This window comes from Lycorma delicatula, chromosome 4 (assembly GCF_047948215.1).
Source record: "Lycorma delicatula isolate Av1 chromosome 4, ASM4794821v1, whole genome shotgun sequence".
Classification (NCBI taxonomy): domain Eukaryota; kingdom Metazoa; phylum Arthropoda; class Insecta; order Hemiptera; family Fulgoridae; genus Lycorma; species Lycorma delicatula.
The window spans coordinates 69,322,904-69,348,363 of record NC_134458.1 but is presented as its reverse complement, the minus strand read 5'-3'; the positions used below and the strand labels follow the sequence as shown (position 1 = coordinate 69,348,363).

At 31.6% G+C, this 25,460-nt stretch overlaps 1 protein-coding gene across 10 annotated transcripts in view; it reads left to right on the top strand.

Annotated features, from left to right (window-relative positions):
• LOC142323519 (uncharacterized) overlaps positions 1–25,460 on the top strand; it is a 149,841-nt gene that overhangs the window by 76,420 nt on the left and 47,961 nt on the right. For 7 of the 10 annotated variants that reach the window (XM_075363276.1, XM_075363277.1, XM_075363272.1 and 4 more), the window contains one exon: positions 20,877–21,050. The exons of the other annotated variants lie outside the window; for them this stretch is intronic. In XM_075363276.1, the coding sequence (XP_075219391.1) occupies positions 20,877–20,932 (56 nt within the window). In that variant the 3' untranslated portion in view covers positions 20,933–21,050. The remainder of the gene's footprint in view (positions 1–20,876; positions 21,051–25,460) is intronic. 10 annotated transcript variants of the gene reach the window in all.

Below are 25,460 nucleotides of genomic sequence, written 5' to 3'. Positions count from 1 at the left end.
TGTATTGAGACATAATGGCGCACAATTAGATCACATATACAAAAAACCAAGAGGGTTAAAGAAGTGAACAGATTTGTTAGTAACTCATAATAAATCGTTTCTACTCGCTCAATCAGTGTTCCTTTCTCTCTACACAGATATGTATGTATGTATGTATGTATGTATGTATGTATGTATGTATATGTATATATATATATATATATATATATATACACACACACACACAAACATACATACATACATACATACATACATACATATATATTAAAACGTATTACACATGTACAAGAGATACGGAATTTCAATCCGTCTTTTTTTTAAAAGATAATTTTTGACAGCTGTCATTTTGTCTACAAATAAGAGATGATTTATTATTGCATTTATGTCGAATGCTTTGTCTTAGATCAGTTCGGTTTCACTTCTTTTTTAACGGTTTTTTTGTATTCACTAGTTTGCAGCTGTTTTATATCTTTGCTAATGTACTTTACTATGTACAGGTCATATTCTTTGTAATAAATATTATTTATACCATTTCTATCTAAAATTTTCCTTCAAAGATATTTCCACTCCCATTTGAATATTAAAAAAAAACTACGTAATCATTTCTTTATTTTTTTTCTCTAAAATATATATATTTTTTCATTTTATATATTGATTTAGCTATTTGTCAATGCGAGCATTAATTACCGGACGATTTACAATCGCTGTAAAAATATGTTTTATATTAAAATTAATTAAGTATATTAGTTCTTTCCTCGTCAAGAACATTTGCACAGATATAAACCTTATCAAAAAAGTTTTTTAATACTTGTACGACAGATTAATAACAGAAAGTAAATGTTAAAAATTTTATGGTATTTGTTTTTTAGTCCTTTAAATAAATATCCGCTCTCCTAATATTATAACTAAACTATTATTGTTGTGCTATATTTTTTAAATGCAGATTATGGATGCCGGTTGCAAACCGGTAAATAAGTACGAACCCCATTCTTTTCATTATCTTGAACGAATTCAAACGATTAGTGAAGGAAAGAGGCGCAAACAAAAACGTAAATTCAATTCCAGATGATACCGCTATCTTGTAAGTATTCATAGCGGATGAAGAATTTCCGTATATATTACGATATCTGTCTAAAATCGGGTTAATCAACATTTCTTCCGATTTATATACTATAAATTCCTTTTACCTTTTTGTGGATTACTTTTTTAAGATGCGAATTTTAATTTCATAACAGGGAAAAGATAATAATAATTACTGCACATTAAAAAATGCGGTAGGAATGACAAAAAGAAACAAAAGTTATAATCGCATATACAAACAATCTAGAATTCGCAATCATCATCACAAAAAGGAATCAAAGGCATATAAATATGCATTCGACTGATGTAATATCAGTGTTGGTTTTTATGAAATATACGTGCATATTAATATAGAATAAATTTATATTATATGTAGAAATTAGTTTATAGAAGCAGGTAGAGATTCAGAAAAGTGTCTTAAGGAATTTTTTAAGTATGTAGACGAAATTATTTCTTACATTTCAGCGCGTTTAGAAGTCGATTCCATATTTTTTTTAAATAATTATTTATGTATAAAAATGTCAAGAGTTGATTAATAACAACTATGAAAAAAGATTATTTTGTAATAGGAACATGCATCTTAACTGTAGATTTTAGTATTTTTTTGTGTGATCAGTCACATGAGCATCGCATAACCTCGAAGCTTATGCGTTAGGCATATGAAACAGAAATTTTGTAAAGTATGTAAAATGCCATGCCTGACCGGTATTCAAAACTGGAACCCCTCCGGGTGAAAAGCCGAAACGCTACCACTCCGCCACGGAGACAACTGTTAATTATCATCATTTTGTTTTCAATAAGCACCTTTTCTAAATTTGGTCGCTGTTAAACGTAAAAAATTTGGAAATAAATTTTAAACAATATATGAGCGATGTTTTTAATAATGTTTTTTTTTTAATATCCAAAGTTTTTTTTTGTCTTCAGTCATTTGACTGGTTTGATGCAGCTCTCCAAGATGACCTATCTAGAGCTAGTCGTTTCATTTCGGTATACTTTCTACATCCTACATCCCTAACAATTTTTTTTACATTCCAAACGTAGCCTGTCTGCACAATTTTTTCCTTCTACCGGTGCCTCAAATATTAAAGTGATTATTCAAGGATGCCTTAATATATGGCCTGTATAAGCCTGTCTGTTCTTTTAACAATAATTTTCCAAATGCTACTTTCATCAATTTTCCGCAACACCTTCTCATTTATCACTTTATCCACCCGTTTGACATTCTCTTATAGTACCGCATTTCAAAAGCTTCTAATTTTTTCTTCTCGGCACTGCGATCGTCCCAAGTTCTATTTGAATTTAGTTTATTAGTAAGTCGATTGAAATGTACCGTAATTTATTTGATTGATTCACACTTCAGGATTTCTGCTCAACTCTACTTTAAACAAATAAACTTATTCTCAACTAAATTTATACGAAACAAAATTTTAGTTAGCGATTAATGTACCATTACGATGGAAGATCAATATCTGACAAATATGGATTTTCTTCGATGAAGATCGACACGTACCAAATACGTCGGTGAAAGACCGAGAAATATTTGCATATTTGGACCTTTCCCGATGCATGTGACAACACAGATAAGCTCTGGGAGTGATCGAAACGATAACGAGAAATTAAAAAAATATCACTCCGTACCAATCGACGGTAAATAGATTACGAGAAATCCTGGCAAAAATGGAAGTTCAATTTTAGCCAGACATAACCTACGTTTGCTAATGTCGTCCGATTAACGTTAACTTTTCAAATTAAGTATATTATTTCGGAGGAGATTAATCAAATTGACCGCATTTATTAAAAAAATTAATCAAATTTTCAGCATTTTATAAATCAAAAGGGTCAATCAAGACATACAGATTTTATCTGAATGGATGAACAATAACAAACAAATGATCGGTCAGATGGTTTGCTATTTAATTTTTTTATAAAAATATTTTTATTCAACTTTCACCATCAGAATATCTGAATGTGGTGAATCTGATTAATCGCCACATTAAACGTTGGAGAATAACATATATAATTCGTATACTCGATTTCAAATTCAAATTTATTCCAGTAATAATATTACAAATACAGGGTTATCATAAAAGAACGGTGCGGTTTTTAACACGGTTGAAATTAAAACAGAATTATTTACAGTTTTATGTTTTTTATTTTTCAAATTTGTCGTCTCAAACATTTTTTTACATAATTAATAAATTTCAATATGTGCGCCCTTAGTCGCTCTACAGTTGTCCAAACGATACTCGACTTCTCTCCAAACATTAGTTAACATTTCTTTGTTAACGATTGTCATCGCTTCATTAATCCTGTTTTTTAAGCGGTTTAAGTAGCGATTTTTTTGTAAATAAACAACGCTTTTGATGTCCACAAGAAAAAAATCGCAAGGTGTCAGGTCTGGACTCCTTGGAGGCCAAAGTACGGGTCCTCGCCGGCTCTATCCATCGATCTCCAAATTTTTCGTTCAAAGCGTCCGTGACCGACGCATTGAAGTGCGGGGAGCACCATCTTGTTGGAAATGAAGTCTATGAATGTTTTCGAGTTCATCCGGCTGAGGAAAGCGATAATCGGTTAACACGTAAAGATACGCGACTCCATTAATTGTTTTTTCAGCAAAGAAGAAAGGCCCTGTTACACGATTTTTCATCGCACCACACCAAACATTAACTTTAGGCGAATCGCGTTGTTTCTCGATAACTGCGTGTGGGTTTTCAGAGCCCCATGGATTCGTGAATTGTGTCTTTTTAAGCATCCATTAGCGTGGAATGTAGCTTCGTCTGTAAAAATTATATCGTCTAAAATTGATTCGTTTTCACATATTCTGTACAACATTTCAACAGCAAATTGTAACGTTTTATACCATCATCGGGTTTCAATTCCTGCAGTATCTGGATTTTATAAGCGTGTAATTTCAGTTTTTTACGTAAAACTTTGTGAACTCTTGATTTTGGAATACCTAATTCGACGCTTCGATGGACTTACCCAGGACTTCTAATCGCCGATCGTCTAATTTAGTTCAACCGTTTCGTCCGGTACACTTGGTCTGCCGGTTGATATCTGTCTCTTAACCGATCCTGTTTCTTCGAATCGTTTGAACCGACGTGTTATGTTATTTTTGTGTGATGGATCTCTTCCGAATTCACGTCGAAACGCACGTTGAACTAAAATTCCGGATTTTAATTCGGCCATCAATAAAACACACTTTGCTTTGTCTTTATCCGAGAACATAGTAATTCGCTAAACTCGCCGCAATAACAATAGAAGAACTGACGTTGCGGTTACAACTGCTGATAAACAAACTTTTGGGTTGGAGGCTTTCGGGGATACCGATATAACATCTAGAAATTTCCCTACAATCTTCCTATGAATTACTGAAACCGCACCATTCTTTTATGATAACCCTGTATATTTATATAAAGTTTCATTGTTTGGAATACCTGAAGCGACATAAACGCTTCATTTTTTTAACCTCCGGTACCGCCGTTATGTGTTGTTTCAGAGGATGAGATGAATGACGATTTTTATAGCGTGTGAAAATGCCATGCCTTCCAGGATTCGAAATCGGGACGTCCGGATGAAAGGCCGAGACGCTACCACTCGCGCCACGGAGGCCGGCATAAAAACTTCATTGCCAAAGGTAATCCTAGCCTATTAAACGGAATTCGTATGCGTGTCTGTCTGTGTGTGTTCTCCTTAATTTAGCACCGGAATGTACCGATCACTAGTGGAATATCTCGATTTTTTAGTAGGTCTCATCGTGGTCGTGTGTGTACTTCTTATATTATTATATATCGAACTACAGTATATATATTGAAGTTTTGGGAAAATTTAGATTTTTTTAACCGGATCCGAATTTTTCAGTCCTAGCGTTCTAAAAAATCTCGTTCGACCCCCTTTGATGATAGCCCCATCCGCTTCCAGCGGTACCCGTCGGCTAATAATATTTTCAAGCGCCCCTGTTGCGCCATTTGGATATTAGGGAGGGGTTTTGCGATTGTGTGCCACTGTAATATCACGGCAACCGCTCGTCCGATTTTCAAGATTCAAACGGCGTACGGATCGGCAGGTCGAGCGCTAACTTTGTAACGCATCGGGTACACTCTAGATCGACCGGATTTCTGTTATCCGGAAATTAAATCGTTTAGCCCTATGTTTTGATTGCATTCGCCCACAGTAAAACGTATCGATCCGATCTTCGCTAAATACGGTAAACCTTTGCGTTAGCGCAGCTGTAATGTATAAATTTATGAAGTCTAAAAAGTAGAAAATAAAAAAGATGTAAAAAAAAAGCTTTTAAAACGTCACTCTTAAACTAAACGCACTAAAAGGGAAAAAAATAATTCTAGAACGGTATCTCAGAACGGATTTGACAAAAGCTTTGATCGTGATACGCAAGATTACGTGAAAATCAAAACTACAAATTAAAAATTTGTTTATTTTGCCGGTTTTTTTCTTACGCATGGGGAATGGCCTAAAGAGTGATGTGCAAATACGCATGAGAAAAAATCGGCGAAAACGTCAAATTTAATTTGAAGCTGTTACACGTAATCGAATGTATCACCGTCAAAGCTTGTTGTCAAATCCATTCTGAGATACCGTCCTAAAATTATTTTTTAATGAGTTTAATTTAAGAATGGTGTATTAAACATTTTTTTAAACATATGTTCTATTTATTTATGTGATTATTTTTCTTCATAAAATAACGAACTATAACCAAAAAGTAGGCGCCGGAATGCACCGATCGCTATGGGAAAATCCCGATTCGTTAGTATCTTCCTGGAGTTGGATTCCTAATTTAGCTTTCGTTATATCAATTTTCATCATTCAAAAAAAAAATATTTTTTACAGAATAGGTGGACCGAGACACCGCCCGCCAGGAGGGCAAGCTGTGGAGGGCATGCCTCTGCAGCTAGTAATACTTAAATGAGTCTTAAAATATAGCCTGATCTAAGTACAATTAATCTAAAGTTTGTCGCATCCAGTCTAGTTTATATTAACCCACCGAGTTGGTCTAGTGGTGAACGCGTCTTCCCAAATCAGCTGATTTGGAAGTCGAGAGTTCCAGCGTTCAACTCCTAGTAAAGTCAGTTATTTTTACACGGATTTGGGTACTAGAACCGTGGATACCGGTGTTGTTTGGTTGTTGGGTTTCAATTAACCACACATCTCAGGGATGGTCGAACTGAGAATGTACCAGACTACACTTCATTTACACTCATACATATCATCCTCATTCACCCTCTGAAGAATTATCTAAACGGTAGTTACCGGAGGCTAAACAGGAAAATGAAAGAAAGTCTAGTTCATATTATTAATCGTTACGTGACAGGAGAAATGTTCGATTCATCAACAGCAGTACAAAACCTTGACCCACCGGGTCGGTCTAGTGGTGAACGCGTCTTCCCAAATCAGCTGATTTGGAAGTCGAGAGTTCCAGCGTTCAAGTCCTAGTAAAGTCAGCTATTTTTACACGGATTTGAATACTAGATCGTGGATACCGGTGTTCTTTGGTGGTTGGGTTTCAATAAACCGCACATCTCAGGAACGGTCGAACTGAGAATGTACAAGACTACACTTCATTTACACTCATACATATCATCCTCTGAAGTATTATCTGAACGGTAGTTATCGGAGGGGAAACAGGAAAGAAAGAAGTACAAAACCTTGATCTTATTGTATATTTTGAACGCTATTTTAATTTTTTTCGCTCTGCGTTAATTTTATTCACTCTGATTTAGAAATCGTATCGCTGTGTCCTGAATGTCGGCAACCCGTTTCTACACCTCTTTAATGAAGATATTTTCAACAGTTATACGGTTTACATTATCGTCTAACATATTATAAATCTTAGGTCCCAGATAGACGAATCATTTCGAAACCGTTCTTTAAATACACGAGGCATTTGTGAATTTTTGCATCCGTATTTCTTGTACGGTACGCATTTTTTATTTTATGATTTTTACAACTGTTGAAAAATACTCTTAATAATTTGTATACGTATAGATTCTTTACGGGTAAAATATTCAGTTTTTTGGAAATATATATATATATATATATATATATATATATATATATATATAATAATTTTTATCTATATTTTTATGATGATTTAAATTATTATTTTTAATATTATCAATTATATTAACAAACTGATGTCTTTAGTTTATTTTGATTTTTTCTAATGTACCAGTTTTAAGTATTTCATTTTCCACGTCTATAATGGGGTTTTTGATAATTTTATTTTTATTTAAAATCTGTAGTTTATATTTATATGCGTGTTTAATGCGTCTTAAATGTGCCTGTCAATGTTAGATGAATTGTAAAGGACTACCTAAAAATTTTCCACGAAACGTTGTACGCGTAAATTAAATTCTTATGTATAGTCTGTATAGGTTTAAGTTTGATTTATTTACAGATCTTTCAATAGTTCTCACATTATTAGAATTTCGTAATTTTTATTAACGATTACGTAATTTTTAATAAATCTTGATAACAAACACAAATTAAAAATAATTTGTTTGATACACGTTATTGATGATGGTGCCGGCATGTCAAGGTTAAACGCATTACAATAGAAATAACGATGTGTCAGTAAATGTACGCGATAACCAATCACTTTATTATTTTGTTAGGGCTACGAAACGGTTGCTGAAGTAGCAATAAATTTTATTAGTACAAACAATTTGTCATCATAATAGGCTGTTATTTGAAAATCCTTACCTACCGACTGATATCTTTTGTCCATGCGGCAGGGGCGATGAGGGAAGCTTAACACCTGAACAAAAAATATTATATTTCACTAAATCGATAAATATTTTAAATTAAGTTGTTTGTGTATGCGTGTGTAAGCTGTGCATCAGAAAAAAGCCGGCTGAAGGGTAAGTCGTACAAATGTGTTTTCAGCTTTTTCTTTTAGTAATTAAATTCTAAATACGATATAAATTTGACGGTAAAAACATTATTTGGTCAAGAGGATAAACTTAGACGCAAAATGTTTTATTACAAATTATTGTTTTTTTTTAATTCTGATTAACGCTTTTAATACCGCGTCATTTGTAAATTAAAAACATAATTTGATCATGGAGTTCAAATCTGGCCCGTTTCCCGGAAAAGTAAAAACGATAGATGTTCAAGGTTTACTCTTCATTAAACTGAACGATTTTAATGATAATTTCATGGATTTTGTTGAGGTAATTCCACCGATAATCCTGAGAAAAGTTTTTTTCATAACTTATTTGAACGGAAAATTATTTAGTCTAAGTAAACGATTTTAATGTAATCGGCATTATCGTTGGATTTTTATAGTGGGAGGATTCATTTTCTAATGTCATTCTTATTTAAAGGTTTTTGCGTAAAAATCTAAAATTCTTTTAATAATTATACCGCTGCTTGTGTTCAAACAAAGAAAGTTTTATTAATCTTATAATGTTTTAACAAAAACGATATTACACGTACAGATTTCAAGGACAAATGGTACTGTAGAAAAACACTATAACAAAACGGCTAGTACTGACCATTGTTTATGGCGGAATAGGGTGTGGCATGTAAAATATAGTTATCGTAAACATTTTTTTCTCCCCATAACCCATAATAATGAGATAGCAAGTATATATATAGGAATCGTTATAAATCATTTATTTAAAAATTAATCTTTGTTTGTTTTTAGTCGAACAAAAACTCTGTTCGATCGAAAAACTTTTTTGTCTTAAAAATGCTATTCATTTTAACGCAAACATAATTCTTCTCCTTCCGTTAAACACTGACAACGATACAATTGTAGTTATAAAAAATAAATGATATAATCATATCGCCCTCTTTGCGAGTTTTAAATTGATGAAAATTTGAATATTTAAAATAACACAGCAACAGCCAAGGAGAAACGTATATTTGAGAACCGATCGAGAGAAAGCGTAAAATCCAATAATTATTTCTTGTTAAGATATATTTCTTTTTATTAAGTTACGTAAGTTTTAAGTTGTAATTTACATTGTAATAACGTAACGTAAATTACATTATTATCTTACATGTTAAGTTTCATATATGTCTACTTATAAGAATGTGCAAATATATATATATATATATATATATATATATGTTAAATGCGTGCAAATTCTGACAATATTTATGAATACTATTTTTTTTTTTTTAAAAAGGAAGTTACTTTATTCAAGCGGTGTGTTAAATTAATTTATATAAAAAGTGTACGAATATAATCCTTAGGATTACAATAGTTACAAACGAATGCATTAATATTTCTATAATTAATTTACCGTGTGTAAATACAATTTTTAATTTACTATATTTCTTATTATTTAAAAAAAATATTTCAGGGCGTAGAACCGGCCGCTTTGATTTTACTTGTATGATATCCTTAGTTACCAACATCTACTGCAAAAGCATTACCGTGTAATTCACAACATCATTCTGTGTCTGTAAATCAAAGAAACAGTACAAGAAACGCTTACATTAAAATAATAAAATAAAAATTTATCGCCGATATATCCGTAGAAGAAAGTGAAAATATAAGTAAATACTCCCTCTAGGAACGATCAGAGTTAGTAATGATGCGGGAAAAAGAGCGCTATGGAGTACACTCAAATATGTAGCGTATTACGTCAATTTTATTTATTACGATAATTTTTTTCTTAAATTTAATTTAATAAATAATAAATAAGTTAATTTGATTTATATTTAAGCTTTCCGGTTCTCGTATCGAGTGAATTTGCATATGTATATTGTGAATATTGAAAACGTTTAATGTGCGATCATTAAAAGACGCCTAAACCAAATTTAATTGCATAGATTTGGTGACTTTTCGCTTTTCTTTGATCGATTTTCATCATTAAAAAAAAATTCACACAAGAGGTTATCAATTTTAGACTCGTAATAATCCCATTCTGAGATGCTGCCCGCCAGAGGAACCGCCTAGCTGCAGCTAGTTATTAAACAAAAGAAAAGGTTTTTTTATCGTATTTAAATCTTTTAAATATGTCAGTGTTAATTAATAATCTATAAATGCAAAGAATAAACCGTTTAGAATAACACATACAGGTGTTTTTCTAAACGGTTTATTTTTCTCTAATTTATTTCGTTTAAAATAAAAATGTACTAATGGTTATTATAAATATAAGACGGGGGAGATAGTAAATAATAAAAAAAGAATTATCAAATTAGTAAATATTTATTATACTTTCGAGTTAGCTTTTTAAATACGTAAATTATATTATTTTTCTAAATTAATATAAAATTATCAATCTACGCTGAATTTGTATCTGAAATATGATCTAAAACATATGCGTTGAGTTTCATATAAAAAACGCACATAAATTGTGTTTTGTGTGTTTGCGCGCGCGCGTAAGTAAGAAATATAAATTGTAAAAAAAAAAAATTGTTCGTTGTTAAAATAATTAACTTAAAAATATTTCTTCACTTTATTAGGTGGATACACAAATAACACGATTTTGTTTTTATCGTATAAATATCGATGTCAATTAAGCCATTTCTGGGTCCGTTTTTGTTCGATTTGTATGTCAACGTTTGTTAAAAAATAATTTTTAGGGTATATAATAATGTATATAGTTTACAATGAAAAAAGATATTTATATAATTCTCTCCACGTGATAGTTAATCGAATCGGTGGGTTACTAAATCGAATCGGCATGTTTTATAAATCGTTGTTTATGCGAATAAGTTTACTAATACTATTTTTTAATTAAGTGAACGTAAATAATATTATGCTAATTTAAAATATTGTGTGAAATAATTTAATATCGATCTTTTTTATTTTTAACGAGTTAGTGTCTTCTTTTACGGAATTTTCATATTATTTTTTTATTTTTTAAATTTGAGAATAAATTAGCGGCTTTTTGATTCACGATAGATGGACTACGTAAATTACCGTTAAAGAAATCGGCATATAAAAAGTCGTGTGAGACTGTATCGGGACGCACAGTCGTCTATAACGTTAACGTGAAACGTTATAGACCTTGAATGAAGTTCCTTCGAGCTAGAGTTAAACGGGAGAGCCGCAGTCATATTTTTTTTAACAAAACTGAAAGTCTCCGAAGGAGAATTTTAGTTCCTTCATTTGGCCGACTTTACAGATAAATTGGTCGGTCTGTTCATCGGCAAGTAACTTTTAGTGTATCGGATCGAAATAAAAACAAAACGTTGATCGCGTACTAAATTTAATTTTAACGTAAAACAGACAATAAATGGTACACGATATTTATTTCGACTAATATTCGACGTCAATTTTGTTCAACATCGGTCTGTGATATGAGAAATAAGAGACATAAGGCATAATAAACGATGGTACAGGTTCTCGCGCCGTCGGCGTAATTCGCCGAGCGCGCCGTGCAGTTTTGCGACGCTTCCGAAACAGTCTCGCTCGCTCGCTCGGGATCGGACATCTGGGTACCTGTACGTGGCCCATAACCTCCCCTTTACCAACGATATGCGTAATTTATATTTCGGCTGAGTTTTGCGCGGGCTGAGGCTGACATATTGAATCTTCATACTTTGTTAGAGTTTAATTTAATTTTTTACGCGTAAATATTGTTTAAAATACACTTATTATTACTTAAATCGATGTATCTCCACCGATTGTAAACGCAAATACACGAAACACCTCGCGATTACGTCTAAGTCGTGACCTACACTGAATGAAAATGAGCAAAAGCGCCGGTTTTACCGGATCTGCGCTGTGCCCCCTCCCCGCCAATCCGCTAGCCAGTGATACAAACTCAAAGCTGTATCGCCGAGCTGACCGTGTAAGTTATAAAATGACATCGCTTGAGACTAATAGTTAGGGAGTTATTAAGGCAGGACGATATAGTCCTTTTCGTTACGCTACAAATTTCTGTTCTGGTACCCGTATGTTTCGGTGTGATTTTAAAGACGTTTCACGTCAAAAAGAGTTAAACAATATTTTTTCGTATAGCAGAAAAATAACGGGTATCAAAAAGAAATGATCAGAAAAACAAATAAAAATAGAAATAAAAGAAATGAAATTAAAAGAACAAACGATAAATAAACCTGTAAATGGAGTAAATTAAATTTTATCGAGTAAGAAATTTGTCCATTTAAACAATTCTTTAGTAAGTATATACCGTATTTATTCGAGTACCCCCCGCACTTTTTTTCTTGGAATCTGAGAGAAAAAATAAGGGTGCGGGGCTTACTTGAAACATAGCCTATAGCCAGGATAATTATGTTAAGTAAACGTTTTCTTACAAGTACCTAAATTAAATCGCATAAATATTGTTACATTAGCCTTTCGTTTATCAATACTGGATGCCGCTTATACAGAATACATCCTTAATTATTAACATCCTGTTCATATTATCGATAGGAACGAAGTTACGGTATTTTTATAAAACCGATTAATTCTGTATAGGCTGCATCCGGTTCTAATGACGCTACAGTTACAGTATCGGTTACCCATCGTCGTCTTGTCTATTCGCCATAGTCGTTGTACTGTTTGTATATGTGGTTATGTGCGTTTTATCTGTTTAGTTTATGTTGTAAAGTTTAATACGGTGATTTATTTTAATGACGGCATTTAAATGAGTACAAAAGGACAGCGTCTACCATCTTTTACGGTAAATGAAAAACTGCGCGTTATAGAAGAGGCTGAAAAAATTGGAAATCGGGCGGTAGGAAGAAAACTTGACGTAGATGAAAACTGCATTCGAGACTTGCGTACGAAGAAACGACTTCTGGTGAAAGGCGCCGGTAATAAAAGGGCTTTTCGTAGTTTAAAACCAAAATACACAGACGTAGAAAAAAATTGTAGGGCTTTATGGAAAAAAGGAAATGCGGTTATGCTGTCACGACAGAATTGTGTCGATCGTGTGCTCGTGAAATCGCTAAATCGTTGAATAAAGTTGATTTTAAAGCGAGCCGTGGATGGATAACACGTTTTTTTTTCACGAAATGATATGTCAATAAGACGAAAGACGACCGTTTCTCAACGATTTCCAGACGCTTATGAACAACAAATATTACGTTTTCACAAATACATGATAAATCTTAGAAAAGATTTAGCGTAAGAAAATTTCTTTCTTACGCCTACAGGAGGAATCAAAAGCCCAGATTTTAACCGGATTTGTGTTTGGATAACATATTTCCACGGAATTAGTAAAAAATGCGGAATGTAATGAACTTGATTGTAGTAAAGACAATTTACCTTTGGCAGAGCGGCGTCGAGACTACCGGTAACTCTTCTACAACCATTGACAGTGACGGTGATTAATTAAAAATAAAACCCCATATTAAAAAGCGAATTGAATTATCTTTTTCATCGTGGTACTTTCTTTTCGTTTTACTGGCCTACTGATTCTGAACTAAACTAGTACTTACGGTAATTAATTATGAATGTAATATTAATATTGTAATTTAAATGAACGAATTAAACGCTTTACTTTCTGAATATTTTCGTATTTTTTTATCATGTCTATTGCACTTTAAAATACCGGTATGTACTCGATTTTTTTTTTAGATTTTCGGTCCGGAAAATCGTGGCGAGGGGTACTCGAATAAATACGGTATATATTTTTATATTATAATAAAATTAAAAGATAAATACTGTGAATAATAACAAATAAACAGGAAGAAGAAGGTCCGATAAGGTATGACATCAAATAATGGGAGGGGCATTGACTTAACGTTATACAAGGAAACTTGGAGAGGGGCGAGGGAAAATGGTGAAAGGAAAAAGTTGGAAAGGGAAAAGGGGAAGGAGAATAAGTGAAAGGTAAAATTTGTGAATTTCAGTTTTTTAATTTGTTTTATCAAATTTTCAATTGCGTTCATTTAAACTCTCTCTCTATCAATATCTCTCTCTCTCTCTCTCTCTCTCTCTCTATATATATATATATATATATATATATAAATATATATATATAAAAGCATTGCCGCTTCTGCTAGTATCAAATAAGTATGAACAGTGGTCACGTACAAGTAATTTGTTATATAGTTTTTTTATATGCTATTGACCTTGAAAACATTACATATAATAGCGTCTGTATTTTTGTTTTGACTACACTGTCAGTTTTAACTGAAATTTATTTTTTGTTTAGCAAGTGGCAGTGTAATTATAAAGAGTTTTACTTTACAGTACGTATTATCTTATATACATAACTCTTGTACGAACAAATACAAAAAAAAATTCAATAAGAAATCCTTTTTTCAGGCTTACTAGGAATTATAGAATGAGAAATGAAATATTTTCCTGTCTTCACAAAAGACGAATATATATTTTATATATCGATATACCGATTCAAAATGTTTATTACGATCGCGAAATGGATTGTCTAATTATTAAACATCATTACATTCGTAGAAAATATTACTCTTAATAAGTAATATTAGTTTATAAGATATTTTGCGTACAGTCATTAGAAGAAATAGAAATGATATGTAAAACAAATTAATAAACGAGTTTTGCGCAAAATCCTTTAAATAAAAGAATCACATTAAATCACTCTACAACCCTTCAAATCGTTTATTTAGACCAAATAATTTTCCGTTCACATAAGTTATAAAAAAAAACTTTTCCCAGGATTACCAGAGGAATTTCCTCTACAAAATACATGAATCTATCTATCTATCTATGGATAGGAGGTAATATCTATGGACAGCAGTAGCCCCACTACTTCCTATCTTATCAAATCTATTTAGATTACGTATTGTTCATCGCTACATTAACAGGTAATAAAATCTAATTTAGACTTTTATGTAGATAACGTTTTAATTTTGTTGATGATAATTTTAGTATTTGATTTCGGAAAGTAAAAAAACAGTTAAGTAACATAAATAATTGTTTAACGTCCTTCAAATTCAATTGTTGTTGGAAAAAACTGACCGGATTGAACGAAAATTTTACTTGAATTTAAACTTTATGGTTTTCTATAATCAATTGACTGCTTCCAGCGGGAGGGAGTCGTGGAAAGAGCCTTGTGTAATTACTCGCTTCACCACCACGGGCCGTTCTGCGCCGATAGCAGCTAAAATAAAAATCTTTTAATTTTTTATAAAGTAAAATATTTACAATACGCCCCATTTTGTCTCCGTTTTAAAAATTTCCTGTTTCAAATCGATTTATTATTTTTTTGTTTGTTTAAATTTCATCATTAAACGTGAACGCATGATATTTTTGATAGCGAATAAAATTCTCCAAGTCGATATCCCAGTATAAATTTAAAAAATATTATTTAACAAGTTTAATAATATTTTAATTAAAAGGTTCGTTTCCTTTGTTAAACTTACGCGTATATTTCATTAAATGGGAAAACCTTTTTCGAGATAAATCATTTCTTAACATTTTTTTTTGAATTTCACGAAATATTTTTTGTGTTATTATATAGCCTGCCTTCCACGTGCGGTTATTTAACCTTTTCAGATCATGTAGCCACTAAACTAGCTGTGTATATATGAAATGGTTACAAAATCATTTTATATGGCATCTAAGTCGGTTATTTTGTTTTGTATTCACAAAGGAATCCGTTTTATTACACAATTTGAACGATGTTTATACAATGTAAAATGTTTTATTTAGACTAGAAAGAATATGAATATATGTGTGTGTGTGTGTGTGAGAGAGAGAGAGAGAGAGAGAGTGAGAGGGAGAGGGAGAGAGACTTGTGTATTAGCTTATCTTATATATATTTTTTATTTTTATTTTTTACATCATTTTTTTTAACTACGGGGCTATTAAGGATTCTAGCTTAAGTTAGTGGGATTTTCTCTTTTGTTTATGATTTTTTCTATACCATTCGTTTAATTATTTTACATAATAATGGCGTTTATTTGTTTCCGATACAATTTCTAACGTACTCTTATATTGAAATATATTTTTTATTACGTATATTGATGTATAACGAAAATATTATATTTCCTAGTTTACTTTCTGTTATATATAAATTTTGTCATTACAGGAATGACTTATTAAAAAGTTATTTTGGAAATTTAAGTGGATTTCGATTTTTTAATGATATAAAGAAAATTAAAAGAAGAAAAATTAATAAAAAAAATTATATAAAAGTAGTTTTATAGGAAGACTGTTAAAATAATTGTACCGATTCGTCTTAGATTACATAATATATATCGAGAGATCATCCATATTGTTTGATTTTGTCGTTTTAACCTGAAATGTTTTGTCAATCAAGAATAATATTTGTCTCGAAGCCTCGTTAAAGAAACGCTGTCGATATGAACTATTTGCAGTGTTTTAGATGTCGGAGTAAAATTCATATCTGAATTTAAAGAAATTCTTTCGTGATTTGTTTTTAAACTAATTTCATATTTATATAATTTTAGATATGTACTTGTAATGCGGGGTATAATATTAACTATCAAACGCATGTTTAAGTCTTAATATAATCTAAGCTAGTCGAATAAATAAGAATAACAGGGTTAATTTTATTTTGAATTCCAAGTAGTATATTCATAATGTGTTGGAAGGTCGGTAAGCTATTAAATAGATTTCATAAGAAAGCCTACCTATTGTAACGGATACCATGATTCGACTTCCCCAATTTGGACATCTTCGCGTTTCACATCCTCCAGATCCCAAAGTCCCCGTCAGCTCAAAAGTTTATGTATATATATATATTTCATTTTCTTGTGGACACGATAATCGCCGTAATTTTGCGCCAATCACTTTAAAATTGTTCCCTAAAAAAAAAAATCCACCCAAAATCTCGGACGGGCTTGTTAACGGCGAAAATCGGACCGTGGGGATGGAAATGGGGCATTTTTTCGAAAAAACAAAACATTGATATGACTTTTTTATTAAGAAAAATATCAAACCCGTTTAAGTTCCTACGATTCTTTGGATAAGAACCTAAAACTTATGTAACTAAAGTTTTTTGATATAACCAACCCTTGGTCCAGGGGAAAAATGGGTGTTGGAGAAAAAATAAAGCTATACCTACCTTAATAGGCACAGTATTGAATCGCTTTAAACTGGTCGTTAGTTTTGTTAACGTTACCTAAAGGTTTTGCTTAAACAATTTTTCCTGTAACCAACCCATACGGTAAGGGATTATCAAAATTTTGCTGTATTTGTAAGCAGGGCTTGTTGTATGCTAAACGCGTGATACTTTGTTCACACGAAACCGTTGTCGTATTGAGTAAATTTGATTTTTTTTTAACTTTAAGGTGGGACATTTTTTTAATCCCCTCCTTATACCGGTGAAATGTTTTTTAAATTGTATCGATTTATTAATAATTATTAAGCACCGATTGTAAAAACGATTTAAAATAAATAATTTAATAAAAAAACATGAAAAATCTACTATTAGTGAAATAAAATTTTATGTACTTTTCATTTATAAAAAAAAGAAAAGGAAATAAAGTCAGATTCGAACCGATGTACCTTCCCCTTGTAAGAGCCAAATATTTCTTTAATTAAAATTTTATTTAGCTATAACTCTGGAACCGATGAAAATAAGTACCGCTTATGATACGTCGTTGAAAACCTCTCGATGAGGGCCTATTGCGGTTACTGTACTACTACTATAGTTCTGCGGTTAAGGAAAACTCCGAAATCAAATTGTTTTTGATTTTGGACGCTTTTGGTCAAGTCAATTGCAATCAAAAGAGGAGATGCACGATTAGATGTTTACAGTCCTAATCCAAAATTTCAAAATTCTTATCCTAATGGTTTTTAGTTATGCGAGATACACACGCACGTACCTATTACAGACGTCACGCCGAAAACAATCAAAATGGATTCAGGGATGGTCAAATGGAAATTTCCGTTGAAACTGGAAGCCGAACTTAATACTTAAGTTATTGTGATCGCGCGATCACAATACTTCCTTTATTTCGTACAGTGATGTAAAAGTCGATATTTATAAATAACAGTTATCTTAATTCGTCCCAAATTATTTTTATTGTAACCGGTCCCAGATTATTTAATTCACTGCTGTAACAATTCTATTTCGCAAATCTTGAAGAGTAGCAGGCGTAATCGGTACTCACCGGTTTGGTCTAGCGGTTAACTCGTCATTGCAAATCGGCTGATTTCGAAGTCGAGAGTTTTAAGGTTCAAATCCTAGCAAGGTTAAGAATAACTTTTTTACCGATTTCATTAGATAGCGGATACCGGTGTTCTTTGGTGGTTGAGATTCAATTAAACACATCTCACGAACGGTCGACCTGAGACTACAAAACTATGAAAAAACCGTTTCGAAGAAACCACGGCCGTCGCATGTCGAAAGAAGAATTTCTTAAGTTAGTATAGTTATTAGGAAATAACCGATAAATATAAATTTATAATTATAATAAATAAATAAGTAATAATAAATATTATTTATTTTATTTTCATAGAAATTTTGAATCGGTATTAGGAAGGAAAGGGTGAAAATTAGTTTAGACTTTGTAAATAATGAATTATCGTGCATAAATATAATAACTCCTGTACATTGTTTTAATACAAATCGAGAAATGCAGGGAGAACATTAAAAAAAAAAGTTACATTGTGCAGGCACGCACGACGCGAAATAATAAGTTTCAGGTGGGAAACGTAAAACACACTGAAGGCGTATTGTCCTATAAAAATATAAGTGGGACCTGACATTTCACAATATGCAATTTTCAAGGATGACGTAGCTTATCGTACGGTGTTCTTGTTGTACACGTATATTTAAACAGATCCTTCTTTCCAGTAATTTTCGCAAAAAATCAAACGAAAAGTACCAAAATACGTCAAGAATAATGATGAAAGTAATAAAATAGCTGAAAATACCGATTTTTAATGTCTCACTGTGTATTCGCGCGCGCGCGCTCGCGTTTTCCGTCTGAATTAATTTCTCAAAAAAAATATAGATTATAAAATTTCATATTACTTCTACAGCAATATAGTTTTCCTCCTAAAGGATTTATATCTTTTTTTAAAAATATTTACGTATACAAAAAATAAAATTAAATAAAGTTTAAAAACAACAACGGTTTACTTTTAAAACGAAATCGCTCTAAAAAGTAGAAAATAAATTTTCTGGTGATTTTAAGATAATGAAAATAATTTTCAGCATTTGTAAAAAATAACCCGTTGTCCGTCGAAAAAATATTATTTTGTCTTATCGATTTAATTTACGTTCACATTTTTACCTTTATTAATTATCGCAGATTACCTATTCGAATTCTTCAGTAAATATTTTACGAGCTCAGAATTCTTATAAATATTGAAAATTATTTTGATTATCTTATAATAAACAAAAATTATGTTCTACTTTTTAGAGCGATTTCGTTTTAAAAGAAAATCATTATTCAGTTTATTTATTTTTACTTTTTAATCTCCCGCTCGAACTTGTTCAAATATTATATCGTAAATTCTTTACAGGTATAAAACCTTTGTTAGTGCAAAATTTAACTTATATCGGTCGAGTAGATTTGGACGAAAGAATAACAGGTGTACACGTTGTTCTGCCGGATCTTTTATAAACTTTTCTACACGTGCAAATAACGGAGAAATTTAATATAAAAATATGTATGAGTTTCCGATTTACTACTGATGAAAGAGAAGCAAAAAGGTTTTTCTTTGTTCGATTCAACTTACAACGCTGTTTATTTTCTTCTTCAGAATACAATGCTGTAAAAGTTGTACTGATTTTGTTATTCATTTAACATAGTTACGTCTTACCAAAAATACGGGTCTTTCACGTTTACCTGCCGTCTTGGATCTGTCATATCGAATCAATTTTTTTTTTTTAATAGTAAACGATACGTGATTTTAATGTAATGTTTTGTGGAAATAATGGCGAAAACCACTTATCATCAACTCTTTTTTTTTATTTATGAGTACTGAAAGTTGGAGGGACGTAAAAATCGCGATGGATATAAAACGAGTTAAAACCCCCTCGTTGTAACTTTCTTATTACGTACCTTTAGAATTACACCCGAAACAAACTTAAAACAAATAATGTTGGAATTATGGCCCAGACCCTAATAATAAAAAATAACTAATAATTTGCAATACTTCTAGAAATTAAACGGCCCGGTCAACCGAGGTATTTACTTTAATTTTCATATTTAATTAAAAAATTTAGTTTTATATTTTCAGTTGTAAATTACTTAATACAACAAACTGAAAAAAATTTGACATCAAAAGTTTCTCAAGTCCTTTTACTCGAGATTTTTTCGATACGTGTTGTTTCGTTACAGGTCTCGCTGTAGCAGATCATCAGCATCAGTCTCCCGATTATCCACCCGAGGGAACACACTATTTTATCTAAATGATAATTTTTCAATATTTATACCGCATTTAATTTTTCTTTTTAATTTACACTAAATTTTCTTTATAAATAAAATAAAATAAAAGCTCGTTTTATATATATTAATTTTATTTTATTAACTGAACTAAAATGTTATAGTAAAATTTTTAAAGTTAAGAGATACTTTTTCGTTATTTAAAACCTTTTTTTTTTAGTTTAGATTATGCAAATTAGTTTATTTAATTGGTTTCTTGAAAATAATTTTACAATTAGTTCAATTAATGAAAATTAATTTCTTTATATATATGTATATATATATTTTCTTTTCATTAATGGGGTTATAGTCTACCCTTTTCCTTATTGTTGTCTGCGAACACCAGTCATCATCTATGTGCAGAATATTGAAATTTATTAAAAAGTGTATAATATAATGTTTTTATTTTTTATCGCTTTTGTTTCCCCAAATAAGATTATTATAAATATGCGATAATTTAATTTTAATTATTTTAATCGGTGCAAAATACATTAAGTTGTTTTAGATGAAGCCATCATTATCTGGTTTGTTCGCTGTTACAGCGGTTTTCTTTGCGGTTCTTCAGCATCTATCCACCGGCGCAAAGTCCATATCTTGATGTCCTGTTGGTTCATTAAAGCGCTGATCGATTACATTTTAATAACGAATTAGAAGAAAGAATACGAATCAACCTTGCTGTTACACGGGCTGCACCACCGCTGGGCAATAATATTAAGGTAATTTATACTACTATTATATTTTGTGAAAGGCGGCAGTGGACTGAAACATAATGGTATGTCAGTAAACTATACATATTGATAAGTTACAGGAAGTGGACCGTATAAATCTACAAAAACCTTATGCGATGGATACTTTAACGCAATCGCTGTTGTTATATTTAATTTTTCAATACTTATTTTATGATGTTTTACATTATTAGCTTTTTCTAACGGCTGTAAAAAACTCTTGTCGGTAAAACATAATTGAGATTCAGAATCAACAGGACGCTGAAAATTTTGAATTCCTACCGATACATTAATAATTTCAATTAAATCGCACTCGTTTTTATTAAGAATTTTGTTCTCTTCGGTTTCCTTCAGAAGTACTTCAGGCATGTCAGAATATATGGTGTTTAAAGTTTTAAAACTTGTTTCCTCACCCGTTACGACAGATTTCGCGGGCGGATCCACATCTCTTGGCGAAACCTCTAATGGTTTTCCTTCTGTACGTTTATTCTACTCGTATCTGGGTCATCGTTCTATTAGAACGGTTTGATTTTATTATTTTGTTTTCGTTATGCTGTTGACAAGTTTCTTCTTAGCCGTGCGCGTGTTTAAATTTTTATTTCGACTATTAGTACCTTCTTTATTATCACGGTTTAGTTTATAATTTGAAGTGTCATTTTTTCTACCGTAGTACTTGACCCCTCTATTATTATCGTACCTTTATTTCTATTTCTAAAAATTACATCGTCGTTTCATTTATAACCGTTAGACCTTTCAAAATTATAGCCACCTTTGTACTCCTTATCTCTTGTATGTCCCCCGCTATGCTTAGGTTTATTTTCATTTTTATCATTTATTCTCTAACGTTCGTCGTAATAAGGATACAAATTTGGATCGTCATCCGATTTTCGTGAATTATAATATTTATGTCGATTAGTGTTTTCATTATAGCTTAAATACTTTAATTCCGGTTGTAAACCGACTAGTAATTTGATAAACTCTAAAGCGGGTTTACTTGTGCTGTTCTAACTCTGTTTATAATCGGATCAAAACGATTTGAAATAAGAACAACTAACTCCTCCTCTCCTACAGACGGTTGCAGAAATTTTCCCGTGTTATAATTTAAATGAAAGTACAGACTTAAACTCGTATGATTTCCTGATTTAAATTTCCCAAAGTGTAACTTACTTCTGATCTCATTCTGTTTATCTACCGACCAAAATTTCTCTTTAAAACTATCACAAAAATCCTGTAACTCCCTATCTGAGACTATACGAACGAAAACCGCAATCTTGTTTCTGAATCGGTTGAAAAAATGCTACATAATATTGAACATATCTGATTCCAATCTTTAATATTTCTAGCCTTTAATTCATTTAAAAATTCAATCGGGTTCCTCAAGTCTAAGCGTGTCTTTATAGGTTTTACAAAATAGCTATTATTACGTTTCAGATACTATTTCGTCTAATATTAGTTTCTACGATTTTTCCCCCGCTAGTTTATTTTTTACATCGGTGATTTCATTAGAAAATTTTTCATTAACTTTTATTTGTTTGTTCTGTAATCGCTTTAATATTGTTTCATTAACGCTACCTTTTCCTGTGTCACAATTAACCGGTCTTTGATATCATTTTGTTTTTCACTTAAATCCCTAACGCATCCCACAATTTTATTATCTAAGTGACCCGTTTCGGACTGACAAATTGCTCTGTTTAAATCTTTCTCGGTTACCTTTTCTCAAAATTTTGAATTTGTTTCGTTACTTCAGCCCTAATCTCACTCTTAGCGTTATCTATTATTTCTAAATTTTCCTTCCTAATCGTTTCAATTTCCTCGGCTACATGTTCTTTATACTCCTTTCCCGTAAGTAATATTTTATTCTCAGATCTATTTATATTTTGAACATTCTCTTTTCCCTGATCGTCTAATATATTATTCGATTCTTTTAATTCTTTTGCATTTTGATCAAATTTATTGTTTAATTCTTGCGCGCGCCTCTTATTCGATTCCTCTAACTTGCTCCCTTACTCGTTCACTTCTTTCTTATATTTCCTCATCGTTTCCGCAAACATAAGTCTCAACACCCGATAGTTATCCGGACCGTTACTACCTCCTTCTTCTGATTGACATATTCGAAAATAACGCCGATTTTAGATACATTAGTAACGAATTTTATTAATAAACTTACACTTAAATAAACATAAACAAATGATTAAAATATTACACAAAAATAAACCGCTAAAACAATGATAGTCTTATGCTACCCCCTTGTGAAAAAATTCCTTTTATAAAACTTCCCACCGCTTAAAGGGCTACTTAGATTGACAAAAACAATTTTTACTGTTTACTGTTATTCATTTGGAATCGGTATGCGTTTCATATTTACCGACATCTTTTGTCAGAAAGATTGGACAAGTAAAAGTGACATATTTATGACCGTAAATTCTTTCTTTTTTTGTTTGTGCCGTATAACATAATTTATTGAGTTTCAATACATCTGTATGTTGCTAGTAAGATAAGCTATTTTTGTAAATAAATAAATCCGTAACCCTCGTAGCAATTATAATACACAAGTCACACACAAGCACATATCTGAGAAAAAAAACGGTCAGATTCTTTCCAGTCTTAATAAAACCTTTTACATCGTAAAAACGTGGTTCAAATTGTTAAATAAAACTGATTCCTTTGTGAATATAAAAAAAAACCGACTTAGATGCCATATAAAATGATTTTGTAACGGAGTTTTAAAAACTGACCCTGCATATAACCAGTTCCAAGGCTACATGATCTGAAAAGGTTAAGAAAACTTGGAAATGTTTATAATGAAATATTAGATATCACAAAATAAATTATACGACCGAAAATTGAACCTAATAAATTAAATAAATACTTAACAAATGTAGGATAAAATTGTGGGAATGCGATACTAAAAAACACAAATAACTTATATCCGCCCTCTTTCGTTAACCCAACCCTCTATTAATAGCCTGATTCTTTACCCGACCCATATTACTGAAATATTAAATGGATTAAAAAAAAATATATAAAAATATAACTCGTCGCCTGGAACCGATTGGTTCCTCCAGGTGTCGTCACCTGGAAGTTTTCGTTACCGGGAGTGTCATAAGGCAGCGACCCGGGAACCGCGGCCTCTTCATATGTGCGCTGCGAGATATTTTAAAACCTTCACATTTAATTGAACCGAGACATGTATAATTATTAATTTAATGTTAATAAAGTAAAATAATTAAGGCGCACGAGATTTTTTTTTATTTTTATCTCTTACATACGAGTAACCGTACTTTAGGGTGGGGCGCCTTGAAAAATTGTAATTGATAAACGACGCCGCGACTTGAAAAATTTTGGGAAGCACTGTAGTGGGCTATTAATTTATAAACTGTGAATTGTGAGCCTCTATCGCTCTGCGAGCCGGGTTTGAACCGAATGAACTAAATTACATTTACGTTAAGTAAAATCGACTAATATTAAATAGATTAAAAATTCTGTTCGATAAAAATTTTTATAAAGTAATAATGGTCTTTCCACGGGGTAAGGCCGAGGCTAGACCGATCACCATCAATTTGTAATACACGGGGTGCCCCTGGGGTGCTGTTATAGGAGGTGAAATGGATTGTACTTATAATGTTTCTACAAACAATCGACCGATTTTCAGAATTTGTACTTGTTAGTAGTTAAAGGCTTAACTTTTGCTTTTATCAGGTATACTCTCGATCTAACAAATAACGGTTATTCGGAAATATTATATCTTAGCAACCGATCTTCCGATTTTCAAAATTCTAACGCGGGGTTACTTTAACCATCCTAAGCAATTTTATGAGCCATTTAACAAAATATTGGTATATTATTAGCCGCTCGTTTTAATATTCAATTTTTCACCATCTCCTATCTGAAAAATTCCATTATTTTTGTTTTATTCTAATTATTTTCAAAGCAAATTTCTCTTAACAATAAACCCATATCGTTCAGAATTTCTTTAAACTCATTTTTTTTGCACCAAAACACAATATCACAAGCAAACCTTAATATTTGAGTTTCGAGCAACGGTTTATTTTAGTTATCTTGGATACACTAGTTTTAATGGTGCTCTATAGCTTAGTTAGTGGCAGTGCATCCATCAGGCTTTTGTTATTAATTATAGACTTGTTTGTTTAATGAAGGTAAAATTTTCACATTTTATCTCCTACTTACTGTAATGTTATTTTAAAAATGCAGCAATAAGTTTAGTTAAAATTTTTATAAATGTTTTATTCAGACCGATAAATAATACATTATATCACTCGCATCCAAATTTGGTATATTACTGCACAGGTAAAAAATATTCCTCCAGCATTTTCGCAGAAGGATCAAGAAAAGTCATGCAAAGCCCTCAAAACAAAGCAATTTTATAGTATCTAAACAAAG